The sequence below is a fragment of the Helianthus annuus genome, chromosome 4 (assembly GCF_002127325.2).
Source record: "Helianthus annuus cultivar XRQ/B chromosome 4, HanXRQr2.0-SUNRISE, whole genome shotgun sequence".
NCBI lineage: Eukaryota > Viridiplantae > Streptophyta > Magnoliopsida > Asterales > Asteraceae > Helianthus > Helianthus annuus.
The window spans coordinates 206,197,193-206,215,479 of record NC_035436.2 but is presented as its reverse complement, the minus strand read 5'-3'; the positions used below and the strand labels follow the sequence as shown (position 1 = coordinate 206,215,479).

At 39.2% G+C, this 18,287-nt stretch overlaps 2 protein-coding genes across 2 annotated transcripts; one reads left to right on the top strand and one right to left on the bottom strand.

Moving 5' to 3' along the window:
* Window positions 1–1,497: 1,497 nt before the first annotated feature.
* On the bottom strand, window positions 1,498–8,536 carry LOC110938202 (WD repeat-containing protein 13). Its single transcript, XM_022180664.2, has 12 exons — window positions 8,085–8,536; window positions 7,455–7,564; window positions 6,804–6,873; window positions 6,066–6,207; window positions 5,852–5,989; window positions 5,322–5,461; window positions 5,054–5,101; window positions 4,726–4,836; window positions 4,459–4,640; window positions 3,654–3,775; window positions 3,042–3,118; window positions 1,498–1,891 (listed from the first exon to the last, which is right to left on the bottom strand). The coding sequence occupies exons 1-12, from the start codon at window positions 8,304–8,306 to the stop codon at window positions 1,772–1,774; spliced, it is 1,482 nt and encodes a 493-aa protein (XP_022036356.1). The 5' UTR covers window positions 8,307–8,536; the 3' UTR covers window positions 1,498–1,771.
* Window positions 8,537–14,616: 6,080 nt separating this feature from the next.
* LOC110934239 (protein NYNRIN-like) lies at window positions 14,617–17,802 on the top strand. Its single transcript, XM_022177421.2, has one exon. It carries the CDS (start codon window positions 14,617–14,619, stop codon window positions 17,800–17,802), a length of 3,186 nt encoding a protein of 1,061 aa, XP_022033113.2.
* Window positions 17,803–18,287: the final 485 nt, after the last annotated feature.

Here is an 18,287-nt window from a genome sequence, read left to right as displayed (position 1 = left end):
TGTTGAAGAAGTCCTCTGCATTGCAGCCATTCAGATATTCCTCTGGGATCCAGTACACACACTAGGATTATTCTCTAGAGATTTAGAGAGGAGCATTCTCTATAGTTGTTCTTTATAGAGAATTTCTTTTTACCTTTTCTAAGCTGTGTAGTCTCGTGCTTGAGAGCCATGGTTGTTGTTGTATCATGGAAACAGACGCGTTGGCCTTAAGAAGAGGCGCGAAAACTGTTTTAAGAGACCTGTTTTATCTAACAGGATCCTCAACCAAAAACTGGCAACCTTTTTAGTGTGTTCATTGTTGCCGTCAAGAAGTAAGATTGAAGACGCAATGTGACGTAGGCGCAATACTACAAGGAAGTTTGTTCAAGTGCCCATAAAAGAAGTGCTTGAATCGTGTTTGGTAATCTATCATAGTTGTTTTCATGAAAATCATTTTGTAATCTTCAGTTGAATGATAGTTAATAATTTTATAAGTCAATTTTTGCTACTCATGAAGTGATATAATATGATGATGAAATATATATTATATCTCAATGTTATCAACTTAACATTGTACTCAGTATTTCAAATTAGTTTATATCATTGTAAAATTTGCAAATCAAACAAAGCATTCAAATAATGTAGTAGTAACTGATAATGCCATGGTTAGCTCGATTTTTAGAAAGAGAATCTAGAGAGAGAGAGAAAGTGGTTTCACTAATCAAGCGTAACCATTATGGTTAGCTTCAACGACTTTTAACGACCTTTCAAACATTTTACAAAGTTTACAACTTTGACCCCCTATCTTCTAAATGTTACAAAATAACCCCTAAACTACTAACTAACTTCCAACTAACTTCTACATATTAGAGTGAGCTCCGACTACCTTTATTGAAGGTTTAGAAGCCACCACATTATGATACACATTAATAACATGATTCTAAACTTCTAATCAAATTACCATAACTATCCAAGTGATTTAATTGCCTCCAATATATGCCCATTGTTTGACTTCTTGTTCGAAAAAATTATATCATTTTTAGCCTTCCAAATACATCAACATTTGATTATAAAGATGTTGATCGATTCTTTAATATCTAATAGGAAACAAGTATGTAAATCATGTGTACATGTTAATCCTGAAATCGCAGATATAGAGGTAGACATGTTTCTGATTAATCGAGTTCCCGTCTAGGGTGTACGGTTAGGAAGGGTAAGGTGATATTGAATTATCGATGATCATGTTTCTGGTAGAACCAGTTAAACTGCCGATACACCCTCTTAAACCGTTTCAGAGCCCAATCCAGTATGATATAAAAACCGGATTTTAAAACATTGGTTCTGATACCCTAGAACTTGAAAAAAAAAAAAAAACTGCTAGTTAAATAAAAATTTAATTTTCAGTAGATGGTTTTGAGGTGGAACATCTTTGCTATTTTATGAAGGAAAAAATTGAGCAAGTGATTAGATCCTACTTAAAAACACACACACATTAATATATTAATATAATACATTATAGAAGGTCCAAATTTAAGATATACTTCTCAATGTAACATGTTAAGAAAAGGCAAATGTACAATAACCTATCTCAAAATCCTGTATTCGTTTAACAATTTTCTACAGAAAACTCAACACAACTGTTACTTTAGTTGACACAAAAACTAAATGACTTAAAAGTGCCATATGAATATTGGTTACACAAACTTCTGGATGATTGATACTATGCAATTTTCACAACTTTTTTTAGACAAATCTTATATATAAAAAAGTTCATCATTTAAGTAACTAAAACTTATCTTTTTTGCTTTGTTTTTTCTCTTTTCCACACAATTACAGTGCCACCAAAATCAGAGGATGCTAATAGATTCTCACCATGATTCCATGCAACTGCAATCACCGGGTATCCATGCCCCTGCACATATGTGGATAATAAACCTAAACCGTTAAAACTTTTCATTATTGGTTCTTATATTTTTAAATAAATTTACCTTTTACACAAAAATGTGTGTGCTTTATAAATAAAAACCCATCAAATGAAAAGATAAACAGAGGCCACACAAATGACACAAGCATGCATCTCATTTCGTTTTATATTAATTTCAGCCAAAAATATGCTGGATAAAAAAATGTTCGTCATTTTGTTTTAATGGATATTATTAATTAATTATAGAGTAAAATGCACGGATAGTCCCTGTGGTTTGGTGAAATTTCACCTTTAGTCCCCAACTTTTCAAAATTACACTCTTAGTCCCCGTGGTTTTACAAGTTGTCACTCGGGTAGTCCCCAAAGCGGATGAAGGTTACTCGGATAGTCCCTGTGGTTTGACAAGTTGTTACTCGGATAGTCCCTATGGTTGCACACCCACTTAACCAGAAAAACTAACCTCCATCCGCTTTGGGGACTATCTGAGTAACAACTTATCAAACCACAGGGACTAAGAGTGTAATTTTGAAAAGTTGAGGACTAAAGATGAAATTTCACCAAACCACAGAGACTATCCGTGCATTTTACTCTTAATTATATTATCATGTGTTGTGTTATCTTTTACGTAATATGTTTGTTCATTCCTCAAATATTTAAAAGAGCATTCAATAAAGATGCAGAAATGTGAACCTGGATCAACACCATTGATTTTGGTGATAATGAAGACAATGGGCACATACGTAATGTTACAAAACGGTGCAGTTTATTGACAAACGGTGTACTTTTTTTTTGTTCCTTTAAAATTAGAGTTAATTACTGTTTTTGTCCCTGTGGTTTGTCAAAAATCACTATTTCAGTCCATTAGTTTAAAAATTGCGATTTCAGTCCCTGAGGTTTCACTTTCGTAACCATTTCAGTCCCTATGGTTTCACTTCCGTAACCATTTCAATCCATTATTATGTTAAGTACAGGGACTGAAATGGTTACGAAAGTGAAACCACAGGGACTGAAATCGCAATTTTTAAACTAATGGACTGAAATAGTGATTTTTGACAAACCACAGGGACAAAAACAGTAATTAACTCAAAAAATTATAAAGTAACACATTTTTATTAGGACAGAGGAGGAACAAACAAACCTGTAGCTTGTTGACACACGTATTTTTGGGCCGAGTTAAGTCATAGAAATAAACAGCTGCATCTTCACTTCCAATAACTTCAAAATCAGAATAAATTTCTTGTATCAGTAAAGCTTTAAATACATTTTCCAAGTGAACCTTAATTACTTGTAAAGATATTTCTTAATTCTGACTAATTAACCTTAAATAGTGGCCTAACAGCAAGTTAGTGGAAAATACTTCTAAATTATTGAAATATACAAGATACTCTAATGCAGTGAAAATTTGTTGTAGGAATCGCTAGGCGCTAGTCGTCGGTGGGGTACCGACTAGTGATTAACCGGATTGGGATTTTTATATGTATTTTTAGTTATATACATACACACACATTTTTATATGTAGTTTTTTAAAGTAGACATGTTTTAACCCCTCATTGACCCATTTTTTTAAGTAATTGGCGGGAATTTATAAGGTTTGGTCGAAATTTGACAGAGATCTGGCCAAAATAAGACTGCCATTGACCGTCTAGCGATTCATCGGCCATTAATCAGTGAACCCTTGATTGGTGATTAATCGCCGACCAATCGGATGCTAGTCGAGATTTTTACAACCATGAGTGAAATGAATATAAACCTATGTATTCTCCTTTCTCAAGGGAAAGCAATGGACAAAAAGACGCCCGAATACTATGAAGCCGTGGGGTCAATTTCAAAGAGCACCGAAGAGTCAGATACCCTTGTAACTCCAAGTTAACGCTACAAAAAAGAAAATGTATCTGATCAGCATTTTGAATTTTAAACTATTTGATCAGCACTGAAATTATAACTTATTTATTTATTGAGTAAAATGCCATTTTTGTCCATGAGGTTTGGCCAGTTTTGTGACTTTCGCCCAGAGGTTTGTTTTTCCATATTTGGATCCAAAAGGTTTGAAATCTTGCCATTTTCATCCGGCTCGTTAGCTCCATCCATTTTTCTCCGTTAAATCAGGGCCTCGGGGGTATTTCTATCTTTTCTGTTAACTTATAGGGCAATTTGATCTTTTTAGGGGTATTCGGTCTTTTTACATAAAGTGAAAAAGACTGAATTGCCCTTTAAGTTAACAAAAAAGACAGAAATACCCCTAACTACACGGAGAAAAATGGATGGAGTTAACAAGCCGGACGAAAATGGCAAGATTTCAAACCTTTTGGATCCAAATGCGGAAAAACAAACCTTTGGACGAAAGTCGCAAAACTGGCAAAACCTCAGGGACGAAAATGGCATTTTACTCTTATTTATTTATTTATTATCATTAACTAATATTATTGTTTTAATCTCAAAAATATACTCATAATTATTTAATTATTTTGAAGTGTTTTCTATTTCCATTTAACCAAACATGTGACGGATTCCAACGGTCTCTAAGCAATTTAACTCAAGGAAGTTCAAACACAAACCTGAAGAAAGACAAACTTCCATCCCGAGTAAGAGAAAGCAACACAGGACCTTGTGTCATAAGAGAAAATGTTCTATATTGTATGGTCGTAAATTCAGATTTTTGTTTGCTGCTACTTCTTGTGCGGTGGGTCCGCGATAAGGTACCTTGATGAGAGTTCACTTTAACTGAATATATAGAACCCTAAGAAATCAAAAGTAACAATTTAATCTTTGTGTGTGTGTGTTATCAGGATAGAGTTGACTTGTTGACTTTGAAAAAGGCTGACCTGTGAATCCCCGCAGAAAATAAACTGGCCCGTATGGTCATAATCAAGGGCAGGAACCTCACCGTCAACAACTATCTTACTTATTAATCTTCCTGTACTAAAATTGAATACCTGAGATAGGAAATACATGATCAGACAATTATTTTAAAATATTATTACTATCATTTACTTCCTTAATTAGTTAATTAGTTAATTAGTTTCGTAGTCTAGTTACAACTTACAATAACTTGGAACACACGTTAATTAGTCTATATTGTTACTATTATTTTGTTCTTTCAAATTCAATCTACCCACAAAAATAAAGGCAGGAAAAGATTTGCATTATTACCGATACTTCTCTGTTTGCATTTCCAACTGTAAGAAAATTATTATTCACCTGCAATTAGTTACATAGATTAAGATTAGTGTATGCCCAAAAATATCTTTCTTTATCAACTATAATCCTAAAATGAAATCCGTTAGCACTCTTCAAATAATTTTTGAAGTGTATTTTGTACTAAAAACCAATGGTACGTACGCTAAAAAAAGATGGTATTTATGTAATTTTCCATATAACATAACTATATAAGATATATGCAATGTTGATTTGCACTTACAGGATGAAATCGAATACAAAGCTGCGAGGTAACTCCATATATAACTCGAATGCAAAGGCCATTTGGAATATCCCATACCCTCACAGTTTTATCCAGTGAAGATGACGCAATGTATTGGTTGTTTAGTGAGAAGTCAAAATCTGAAGAAAAAAATATATAAAACAGAAGTATAAAAGAAATCAATATATTATCAAGTGTCCTTGTTAGGTTAATGTATAATATTTTGACATAAATGTGTATTCACCCTTAAAGATCATGCATTCATATTAAATAAAATCAGTTAAAACGAAGTTGGGGTAAAACTGGTAATAACTGTATATTCATATACATTTTGCGCTTAATTGACGGTTCATAAATCAGGAAAAACTAAAAGTGTGAAGTTCGTTTCGGTTTAGTTTAGTTTGCGCTAACTAAAACATGATCAACGCCAACGGATCACAAGTATATTTGGCAACAGAAAACTATTAAATGTATACTGCATCAAAATACATTAAAGCAAAGCCTCAAGGGTCAGTACCAGTTGATCCAACCTGTGACATCTTTTGAGTGTCCGGTCAATTTCTTCATGATCGAAGGCGGTTCAGAAACAGTGCAAACTGTTATTGTTCCATCTGTTGCTCCATAGGCAAGTATATCCGAAGACATATGCCCAAATTTTATAACAGTAACTGCAAAAAAAATTTCGAACACTCATTGCATGAATAAAAAAATCAAATTACCATAAAAAGTAAACTTGAAAGTTACCCATAGATTTGCATTCGTCAAATATGCAATGCATTCCCACAAAAGAATATGCAAGTTCAGCCTTTCGACGTGGGTGTTCAAAATCACTTGAATTTGCCCCCAAACTAACGGTACGACTTAGTGTTTGACTTTCACGTATATCCTGTAAGAATATCAAACAGAGTATATAAAATACAACAATAAGACTATTTGGGATGATAACAGGTTTGTATAAATTTAATGGGAACTTTGTTGGGGGTTTTTATGGTACTAACGCTTTGTAAAGTTGTTTGGAAAAATAAATATTTGATTGATTGTCTAAAACAGCTTATTTCACTAACAAATAATCAGATAAGCCTTTTTAAATACCCACAATGTGCTTATCTGCTGTATTAAAAAGCAGTAAGCAGATAAGCAGTTTCAATAATTAATCCAAAATAACCCCTTATCATCCCAATATATATATATATATATATATATATATATATATATAGGGTGGGGTTCTAGAGTGAACACTAGTGTATTTGCGAACTGAGTGAACGAATCCTGGGCATTGATTTACACACGTGTATGGCTAGGATTTCATCATCAAATCATAAAAGACACTAGTGTATTTCATCATCAATTGTTGGCCATTGATTTACACACGTGTATGGCCAGGATTAGTTCGCTCAGTTCGCAAATACACTAGTGTTCACTCTTGAACCTAATTCTATATATATATGTGTGTGTGTGTGTGTTTAGGGTGATGAAACATGCCCTGCTACCAGCCCAGCTTTCCGCCTCAAGCGCAAGGGAGAGTTGACTTGGAGAAGACATCCATCGCCCGCTGATAAACCAACCAGTAAATTAGCTTGATTTCAGAATTAAATGAATCAGTGGTCAACTTATCATTCAAATCTGCCTATTATTTATTGCTGAAGACAATAACTTATTAGACCACTTACTAACTGACTTAACTACACTAACAGACACTAACTTACTTAGGCTTAGCTACTAAATGAAATGTAGACACACATCATTCACCAACAGTATGCTCAGTAATAAACATTTCAGTTCCTACTGGAGTATAAACAACTTTTGCATTGTGCATCTTACTATTATATAAAAATCCACAAAAACAATTAAAATAAAACAGAAGCAAGTAAAAGTTCATCCACCTGGTTCTAGCCTTCTAGGTGTGCTAGTTCGACTAGTTGTTTGCGAATTTAACCTATTATCTGGCCTATTAATAAATCTAACAATGTCACTGGCCCTCACTGCATCCAATCCAAACAAGTTATGCTCAATAATGAACATTACCAGATCCTACTGAAGTGTGAACAACTTTTGCATTGTGCATCTTACTATTAAATAAAAATCCACAATAACAATTAAAATTAGACAGAATCAAGTAAAAGTTTCATCCACCTGGTTCCAGGTGTGCTAGTTCTACTAGGTATTTGCGAATTCAACCAATTATCTGGCCTGTTGATGAAATTACGATACGCTACATATCCTTTTCCATTGCATCTCCAGTCCTAAACATAACAATATCAACATCTCATTAATCACCAAACGAGGCATCATTAAACTATTTCACCAAATTATTAAATTTGTTCGCAACACAAATTCACCATACTCAATTACTCATACATACGGCTGTAAATGAACCAAACGTTCAGCAAAACATTCGTGAACCGTTTACGTGCAATAAATGAACGAGCATGAACAAGGAATTCCTTTCGATTAATTAAATGAACGAACGAGGTACGAACAAAGGTCTTGCTCGTTCAATTGCGTTCGCGAACTGTTCGGTAATATGTCCGTCGTGTTCGTTTACAGCCGTTCATGGCCGTTTGTTTAGTTTATGTTCAGTCATTAGTTAACAAGGTGATTATGTCTAATATGTCGGAATGCGAATGTCGTTCGTTTATTTTTATAAAATGATATATGTTCGTTTGTGTTGGTGAACAAGTTCAATGCTAATGAACACATAACTACATCCTCTAGTTAGGTTAAAACTTAAACAAAACTGAAATCAACAACTAATCGAACTACCTTCCGACGAAGAACACCTGATTCCGCCTTACGAAACAGAAGAATCCGGCGAATTCCGATGTAATTCGGATCGGAATCAGGCGGACACGGTTGAAGCATACAGCTGAACGTTTCCGGATCTTCAGTAACATCCTTCTTCTTCTTCCGATTCTGATTCTGATTCAAATTTTCCTCATGTTGATCGATTTCAGACGAGCATTGCTCGATCGTCTGATCCGTCATCTCTACGATTCCGATGAATCCTTCATATCATTCACAGTTGGAGATTGACGAAATTGAATGCACAAATCGAGGATTTTGAGATCGTTTGATGTGAATTTACGGTTAGTGATTCGTTATGGATCGAATAACGTGTAGATTTGAAGTGTTTTGGATCGAGATTTGAGAGGTTGTGAGTTTGAAAATTGAAATTGGGGTTGACGAATGACAACTACCATGTGAGATTGATTTGGTTCTTCGATCTACGGTCACAGTATACTTACAGTTTTTACCCTTTATTTTAACATAATGAACGTTTGGTCCTTGTAGTCATGTAGTGTTTCTTAATTTTGGTTGAGTTAAATGTCATTTTAGTCCATGTGGTTTGGGCCATTTTGTCAGTTTAGTCTAAAGTTTCATTTTTTGTTTGTGGATTCAAAAAGGTTTCATCGTTACCATTTTATTCCACTGGGTTAACTTAGGGGCTGTTTGGCAACATCTGAATGGTTAGGTGTTGAACCAGTAAGAGGTCTGAACCATTAAGAGTAGGGCCGTTCAAATCGCTCGCCGCTCGTCGCTCGCTCGACGCTCGTTCGGAAATTGCTCGGAAAATGCTCGTTCGATTTGATGCTCGGTTGTAAACGAGCCGCTCCGCTCGGTTCGGTTTGTAAACGAGCCAAGCCTGAGCAAAGGTCCGCTCGGCTCGGTTCGGCTCGAATTATTATTTTTAGTTAGTATACATATACATATACACATACACTTACACACACACATACATATATAAACATGTATATACACATACATATACACAAATGTAAATTATATATATACACACACAGACCTATATATACACACATTACACATACATATATATTTAAATATTAATTAAATTTATAGTTTTATATATACCACTATATTAGATTTTGGTTCACTATATACAAATTTACAAGTACATCTATACGTATTAGACCAACCACGCCAATAAAAAAACTAGTAAATCTAAAAGTTAAACCCTAAACCGACAAACGACAGGCTGCTTATTGCCTCAATATTTCATGTCGTTACCTAAAGTCGATCGTCCCTTGCTCTCAACGTAATTGTTAGTGCAATATAATCATCGCCTCGTCGGCCACAACATTGTTCTTCATAAGGAAAATAGTATACCATGAAATGTGCATGTTTTTAAAGACATAAAAACTTGAGACCAACCATTGTCACTATCTCTCTCAGCAAATTTAAATCGGGCAACATGGTTGTCCAAATTACTCGAACTTCGCTCGACGCTCGCTCGTAATATTTACTGCTCGAAAAACGCTCGCTTGATTTGAGGCTCGGTTTTAAATGAGCCGTTTTGCTCGGTTCGGTTTGTAAACGAGCCAAGCACGAGCAAAGGTCCGCTCGGTTCGGCTCGGCTCGTGAACAGCCCTAATTAAGAGCCGTATAATGCGTAACCGTTTAGAGGCAAATGTCTGACCAATTCAGATTAGAGGTCTTAACCATTCAGACTTTGTATAAAAATCTTAACCATTCAGAGGCAAATGTCTGAACCATTCAGACATCTGTTCGTGAAACAAACAGTCTGAACTATTAAGTGCTAAACCAGTAAAAGTTCTGAACCATTAAGAGCCTTATTAAGAGGTAAACAAACAGCCCTTATATCGTTATTCACTTATTTGTTTACTATTTAAATTACTACGTACGTAAGTGGCGGATTCAACTTTTTTTCTACCGTGGTCGGTTTTTTAAAATACTTGGATTTGACTTAAGTCGACGTTCGAATTATTGGCTTGGGTCAGGACACTTATATAAATAATGATAAATTGTCGTCGTAACCGGTAAAACTAAGTGTTAAGTCAAATTTTGAGGTGATGGTAAAAAAGGTCATCACAGTTCAATAACTATTTATACACTATAAATTATCAACATTTTTGTGTATTATAAGTTGTACATCATGTTTGGGGAGTTTTCCAAAAAAAATGTTAGATTTTATACTTTTAGTCCAAAAGCATTTGATGTATTATTTTTAACCCAAAACTATTTGGGTTATAATTTTTAACCCAAAACTTTTTATCTTTTCAGTTTAACCTAATAACTTTTTTACTTTCAACTTTGGTCTCCTGTACTTTTTATATTCCGCAAATTTTTCGTTTTACGTTTCATTCTAAATTTTGTAAGTTAACACAGAGCAATGTGCGTGTGTGGTTCAACATTTTTACGTTCCGTTTTACACTTCGTTCTAAGATGCAATGTACGTGTGTAGTTCAACGTTTTTACGTTGTCTATTTTTTTCCTGTTTGACAAGTTCGTCATAACGTGCAGGTCCTAAATCGACTTAGTTATTATTTTCTATGTTTTACGTTTCAGCCTAATTTTTTTCGCCGCAAATTCAGTGTTGGTGGTCGTTGGCGATGGTATGACATTGATGCTATGACACGGTTTATGCCCCCCCCCCCATCGTTTTCTAAAGAAAAAATGGTTATGCATATGGTTGTTGTAACCTTGGCTTTGGGGGTTTTTCAAAAAAATGATTTTTTTTTTACTTTTCACCCAAAAGTATTTCATAAATTACTTTTAACCCAAAACTATTTGTTTTTTTATTTTTAACCCAAAACTTTTTATCTTTTGCAATCTATCCTCGCAACTCTTTTTACTTTCAACTTTGGTCCTTTGTAGTTTTCATTTTCCGCAAATTTTACGCTTTATGCTTCGTTCTAAATTTTGTGACTTAACACATCGCAACGTGCGTCTTTGGTTTAACATTTTTACGTTTCGTTCTAAATTTTGCGAGTTAACATGACGCAACGTGCGTGTGTGGGTGAACGTTTTTACATCGTCTATTTTTTTCTCATTCGACAGGTTCAACATAACGTGCAGGTCCTAAATCGACTTAGTTATAACTAAAGAATCTCCGCCGCATTGCGGCGGGTCGTAATTCTAGTTTAGAAAAAATAGCAAAAGTAGATACTTTTCTTTATTTGCTTTTCATCTTGTTTTCCATAGCAACATGTATAAACTCATTTTTTTCTAGGAAAGTATAAAAACTCGAGTTCGGTTGACCCCGCACCCTATATTGTAGATCCGCTAGTGATATGAATCACCAACAATTATTATTGACAGTTGTGTACATCGTATTAGGTGGATGTTTTCGTGATATCATTTTAATGTTTTTAGGTTAGTCGTTGGTAATAGTTTTTTATAATTGTAAAGTAAAGCCGAATCAAAGCAAAATCATTAAAAATAGAAACCTAACCAAATCAAACTGTTATATATTGAATCTAAAACAAATCAAATTGTTACCAATGGATTAAAATACAATGTATTTCAGAACGTACATATAAATAAGCAATAAAACGTATTGTATTTGACACGACTCATTTCTAAAACGGATAAAATAAAATTTATTTCAAAACGTACATGACGAGGTGTGACCCGCATCGGTCAACCCGACCCGGTTACAACCTATTATATTAATATAAATACAAATGATTATTCTAGAACTTTCCATATCTACATGGAAGTTGCACAACCAAATCTCCAACTTTTCGGGAAGATCATGTAAATCTCTAACTTATCGGAATATATCCTAGGTTAAAGGAAACACTAATGGAAAACCTATAAATAAAGGTAAACGTATAAGGTATGATCATCTTGCTCTCATACATCTTCTTCTCCTAAACTTCTTTCATAAACCAATACTTATTCTCACGCCGGAGGGTGGTTACAGGAATAACCCCATTCCTGTAACGAGTCCTAACGGTGTTTCTGTTTTGCAGCCAAGCGTTCGGGTCACTAATCCTTGAAGCCCTAGGTACTGCATAGGTCAGTGTTTCTTCATTGGCGTCATCCGTGGGACCTATTCAGCGACAAGAACCTCATGGCAAGTGATCAGAACACGGCTGGTCAAACGTTGACAAATAGTAATTTGGCGTTAGGGGCGAACCCCAGTACCGTCCCACAGTCTTCCCCAGCCGTTACGAGGTCGTTAGATCCAGAGTTTGAGGCAGAAGGACCACCTCCAGGTTTTGACAATATCACCACCGTCTCTTCCCAGACTGTGGTTACAAGTCCGTTTCTCTATATGCCCTCACAAATACCACCAAGGGAGTTGGGGGGAGCTAGCAGTAACATATTCACCCCGGTGACAACTGTTTTTGCACAGGCTTCACGCCTCCACTCCACCCCTGTCATTACCTCGGCGATCCCCAGTACCATAGTGTCAGAAATCAGTACGCCTCAATATTACCAGCCGTTGGTTTCCAACCCAATGCCGCCGCTATACTCAGCAGCGCTCACGGCGGCGTTATCTACACCACCTCACCAGCCGGTTATCATGCCAGCCGGAGTAATGAATGCCCCTGTCACGCCAGGAAATCAGGTATATTTCCCGGGGTATTGCTATGCAACCCCTTACGGGTATTTACCCTCATACGGGGATTCGGCGTACCCTTTCCAGGGAACAGCGCAAGGAAGCTCTCAATCGCCATACGCGGCTTACATGCCGCCATGGTGGAATGTTCCAACTCCACAACCAATGTATACCCAAGCGCCAACTGAGCCCGTGCACGACAGAGGAAACGCGGTCAGGCCCCGGGTAGCCCCGTTGGAAAACTCCAACCTAATGGCGGGACCTGCCCCGGGTATGAACGTTCCACCGGTACAACCCGTAAATGTGGAAGAAGATGAACTTACCAAACCATACAAGCCGGTAGACGCGACGTTCCGGTCCAAATCCACTCGTAGGATCGCCGAAGCTTCTATTAAGGAAAAACCCAAAATGCCCCAAACGGTCGGCAAGTACGATGGTCTCACCGATCCCGACGACCATCTCAATTTATTTAAGAGCGCCGGTAAAGTGGCCTGCTGGCCCATGCCCCTATGGTGCAAAATGTTCGTACAAACTCTAGTGGGAGCGGCACGAGTCTGGTGGGACAGCCTGCCCACAGGCGAGATAGACAGCTTTGAAGATTTGGAATCAAAGTTTATCCTACAGTTTAGTCAGCAGCGCCGACATACGAAAGATAGGAACGAACTCCTTCATATTCGTCGTCGAGACAATGAGACGGTAGAAAACTTTATCACCAGATTCAACAAAGAAAGCCTGGCGATCCCAGGCGTCACCAACGATCTGGCGTGTGGAGCGTTCCTCCAAGGAGTCAACGATGATGAACTATTAAGAACGCTGCATGGAAGGGATGGTGTACCCCTAACCATAGATGAAATACTGCGAATAGCCAAAGTATATGTTATACAAGAAAAAGCGGTAGCAGCCAGTCACGCAGCCAATAGAAAGAAAGAAGCCCTAAAAAATCAGGAGGAAAAAGATCACCGGGGATCCAAAAGCAAACATAGGGGGGACCGATACCAGAGAAACGACAAAGACTCGCGATACGACAGACACCGAAACTCTTATTCGAGGAACGAGACGTCGAAACCTCGGTCTGAATATCCCAACTTAAGCAAGACCCCGGCTGAAATTCTTGCCTCAGAAAACCTCAGGCTTAATCCACCAAAGCCGTTGAAAGACAACCCTAACAAGGATACGAGTAAATACTGCGAGTACCACAAGGGGAGCGGGCATGACACCAACGACTGTTTTCAGCTTAAAAAACAGATCGAATACTTCGTAAAGTCGGGTAAGTTGGCACACCTAGTGCGAGACATCAAGCAAGGCCCGCCTGTGGTCAAGGAGGAGAATGATAAAGCGGCAGGCAAAAGGCCGCGTGAATTGAACATGGTGCACGCTGACACGGGAAGGGGGGCAAAGCGGAGTTTCTCCACGCTCGAGCCTTGGATGTTGGCAACAATGACCATAGAGCCGCGAATGGAGGATTTGCATCTTACCACAGACGCCCTGCTCATCTCCACGGCAGTAGGAGACTACCGCATGAGGCGAATCCTAGTCGACACCGGAAGCTCAGAAGACATTATCTATGAACATTGCTTTAACAGAATGCAACCAGAGGATAGGAAGTTGCTTGAATCAGTACACGCCCCTATCAAAGGTTTCACAGGGGAAAAGGTTGATCCTATTGGTCAAATCACTTTCCCAGTAACCTTTGGGCAATCACCCAAAGAAAGAACCATACTACTAACTTTCCTTGTAGTCCGCGCTGAGTCGTACCACAATGTGATAATCGGAAGATTCACCCTGGGGAAATTGAACGCCATAGTCTCCACGGCGAGGGGTTTTATGAAGTTACCAACACCGCGAGGTATCACTACCGTATTTCGTGATAAAATCGGGGAAGTACTAAATACCAAACGATATCGCTAGGGGCCCACTGGGGCCACGGGCCCAGAAAGATGGGTACCGAGCACGCGCCATCCGGACCAAATGGTCACAATCGGGGACACTCTGTCCCCGGAAGTTATAAGCGACCTGAAGCAATTGTTAAAAAGAAACGTGGACATTTTCGCTTTCGAGCACTCCAATATGACGGGAGTCCCCCGTGACAAAGCAGAACACAGGCTCGCCACACTTCCAGGCGTTAAGCCGGTTGCTCAGGGTAAACGCAGCATGGCCCCGGACCGCCGGGCAGCGGTCGTTAAAGAAGTACGAAAGTTAGTGGAAGCTGGAATCCTCAGGGAAACGCAATACCATACATGGGTGTCCAACCCGGTCATGGTGAAAAAGCCAGATGGCACGTGGCGAATGTGCATCGATTTCAAAGACTTAAACAAGGCGTGCCCAAAAGATGCGTACCCGTTACCCGAGATTGATTTAAAGGTCGACTCCCTGGTACCTTACCGATTCAAATGTTTCCTGGACGCGTATAAAGGGTACCACCAGATTAAAATATCCAAGGAAGCTGAAGAAAAAACAGCGTTTCATACCGACGTGGGCATCTTTTGTTATACCAAGATGCCTTTTGGGCTACGAAACGCAGGAGCTACCTATCAGAGGCTCATGGACAAGGTGTTTGAGGCACAGATCGGGCGAAATTTGGAAGTCTATGTAGACGACCTTGTAATTAAAAGCAGCGAAGAAAAACAGATGTTAGCAGATATCGAGGAAATTTTCCAGCGGCTCAGAGAATACAACATAAAATTAAATCCAAAGAAGTGTTCGTTTGGGGTGGAAGAGGGGAAGTTCCTGTGTGTAGTGGTCACCCGAGACGGTTTTAAAGCTAACCCGGAAACGGTAGCCGCCATAGCGCGAATGCCTTCTCCCCGAACGCTGAAGGAAGCTCAAGCTTTAAATGGACGGCTAGTAGCGATCAACAGGTTCTTAGCAAGGCACGCCGAAAAATCATTGCATTTCATAAAAACATTAAAAGGTTGCCTCAACAAGAAGAATTTCAAATGGACCAGCGAAGCGGAGCAGGCTCTACAAGAAATGAAACGTTTTATAGAAGGGTTACCTACGCTGACAGCGCCAAGGCCCAGTGAAATACTAAAAATGTATTTAGCGGCAGCTCATACGGCGGTAAGTGCCGTGCTCATGGTTGAACGAGAAGGGAAGCAGACACCAATATATTACATAAGCCGGGTGTTAGCGGGGCCTGAAACGCGCTATCCTACACTGGAAAAGCTAGTTTTAGCATTAGTACACGCCACAAGGCGACTAAGAAGATACTTTCAGGCACACCGCGTACAAATCTTAACCAATTACCCGCTGCAGCAAGTCTTACACAAGCCAGAGGTTTCGGGCAGGTTGGCTAAATGGGCCATTGAGCTGGGGGCTTTAGATATTGAATATCAGAAACGAACAGCAGTTAAAGGGCAAGTGATTGCTGATTTTTTAGCTGAAATACCGGAAGGAGAAGCCGTTACGGACCCAGTCGTCCAAGATATACCGGAGTCCAGCACCACAAGGCAGACTTGGAAGCTATACACTGATGGATCATCTAGCGGAAAGGGGTCCGGTGCAGGCCTAATGCTAATAAGTCCAGATCAAATCAGACTAATGTACGCCTTACGTTTCGATTTTGAATGTTCTAATAATGAAGCGGAGTACGAGGCATTATTGGCAGGTTTACGGATGGCAAAATCCATGGGGGCAGCAAGGGTAGACGCATATGTCGACTCGTTGCTGGTTAACAATCAGGTAAACGAGACGTATGAAGCTAAAGACGAGTCAATGGCGAAATATCTAGCGAAAACTAAAGAACTCATGGATTCCTTTGACAAGGTCACACTCAACCATGTACATAGAGGAAAGAATCAAATAGTAGACGCCCTAAGCAAACTCGCCACCTCAGGCATGGAAAAGGAAGTCAAAGTCGAAACGTTACAGACGCCCTCAATCGAACCACGGAGCGTTTCCGCCATCACAATGGAAGAACCTTGCTGGTATACTCCGATTCTACGCTTCCTCGAGACAGGTGAACTACCTCCCGCCAAGGGCGAAGCACAGAAGATACAAACGAAAGCGCTACAATATGAGGTCAATGATGGTGTCCTATACCGAAAATCTTACTTGGGTCCGTTGCTGCGATGTGTTTCCCCGATAGAGGCAAAGTACCTCATCAGCGAAATTCACGCGGGTCTATGCGGCATACACGCCGGACCTCGAGCAGTGGTGGCCAAAATCCATAGCGCGGGATATTACTGGCCTGGGATGCACGAAGACGCTGTAACGGAACTACGAAAATGCCGCAGTTGCCAGAAGTTCGCTCCTCAGACAATACGGCCCAAGAACAGCCTGGTACCGGTGACAGCAGCGTGGCCCTTTCAGAAATGGGCCATGGATATCGTAGGACCTTTCCCGCCGGCCCCCGGAAAGTTAAAGTACCTGATTGTGGCAGTTGATTACTTCACCAAATGGGTGGAAGCAAAACCCTTGGCCAAAATAACGGCGGAAAATGCCAAAAAATTCCTCTGGGAGCACATAGTGTGCAGGTTCGGGTTACCGCTTTACCTGGTGAGTGATAACGGAACACAGTTCACGGATAGAATTTTCCAGGAATGGTGCACTGATCTCCACATCCAACAGATTTTCACATCGGTAGCACACCCCCAAGGTAACGGCCAGGTGGAGCGGATGAACAGGAGTTTGCTGGATGGCATCAAAAAACGACTGGGGCACGAGGGAAGCTCGTGGGTGGAAGAATTGCCACATGTCCTTTGGGCACATAGAACAATGCCCAAAACTAGCAACAACGAAACCCCATTCAGCCTTACCTATGGAATGGAGGCAATGATACCTGCTGAAGCAGGGTTACCGTCGTTATGCCGTCTCAATACAGGCAATGACAACGACCAATCTCTGAGAGAAGGCTTGGATTTGTTGGAAGAAAGGCGTGAGGCAGCCGCCATCAGCGAAGCAAGATACAAGAAAGCGTTGGAAAAGTATTATAACAAACGGGTGGCCAAACAGAGCTTCAAAGCGGGTGATTACGTCATGCGTGACAACGAAGCAAGTAGAATGGAACCCTCAGGAAAACTGGGCCCAAACTGGGAAGGCCCTTATATCGTCCAAGAAGATCTGGGTAAAGGGGCCTATCGCCTATCCCGACTAGATGGCACGCCAATACCGCGCAGTTGGAACATCGCCCAGTTAAGGAAATGCTACCTGTAAAACCTTGCTCCTAACAGCAAGAGTTAACTATTTTCTCAATTCACATTTGCAACCCGTGTTGGGGTTTTTCTGTTTTTCTTTTATTACTCCATGCAAGTTTAATAAGAAAGATTTAAGTTTATTTGTTACAAAAGTTACCATCGCACGACGAATGCATAAAACGGTAAAAACACAAACAACACCCTTAAACACGAAATATTTTCATTCATATAAGTCATAGGGTTAACATTAAAAAGCGCTTACGGCGGGTATCTTGGTAATAGATACATACACCGCCCCAAAACAGATAGGCATCACTACATGTACATAACCTATCTCAAAAAAAAAAAAAAAAACCAAGTACTTGTCCCTGTCACTAAAAACCGAACATATGGGAACCAAAATACAGAACATGTTCAAAACATCTACTGAGGAAGGTTGGGTGCCATCACCACTGCAGGGGTATGCACCACCACCTCATCATCCACAACTACAACTGGATCGAT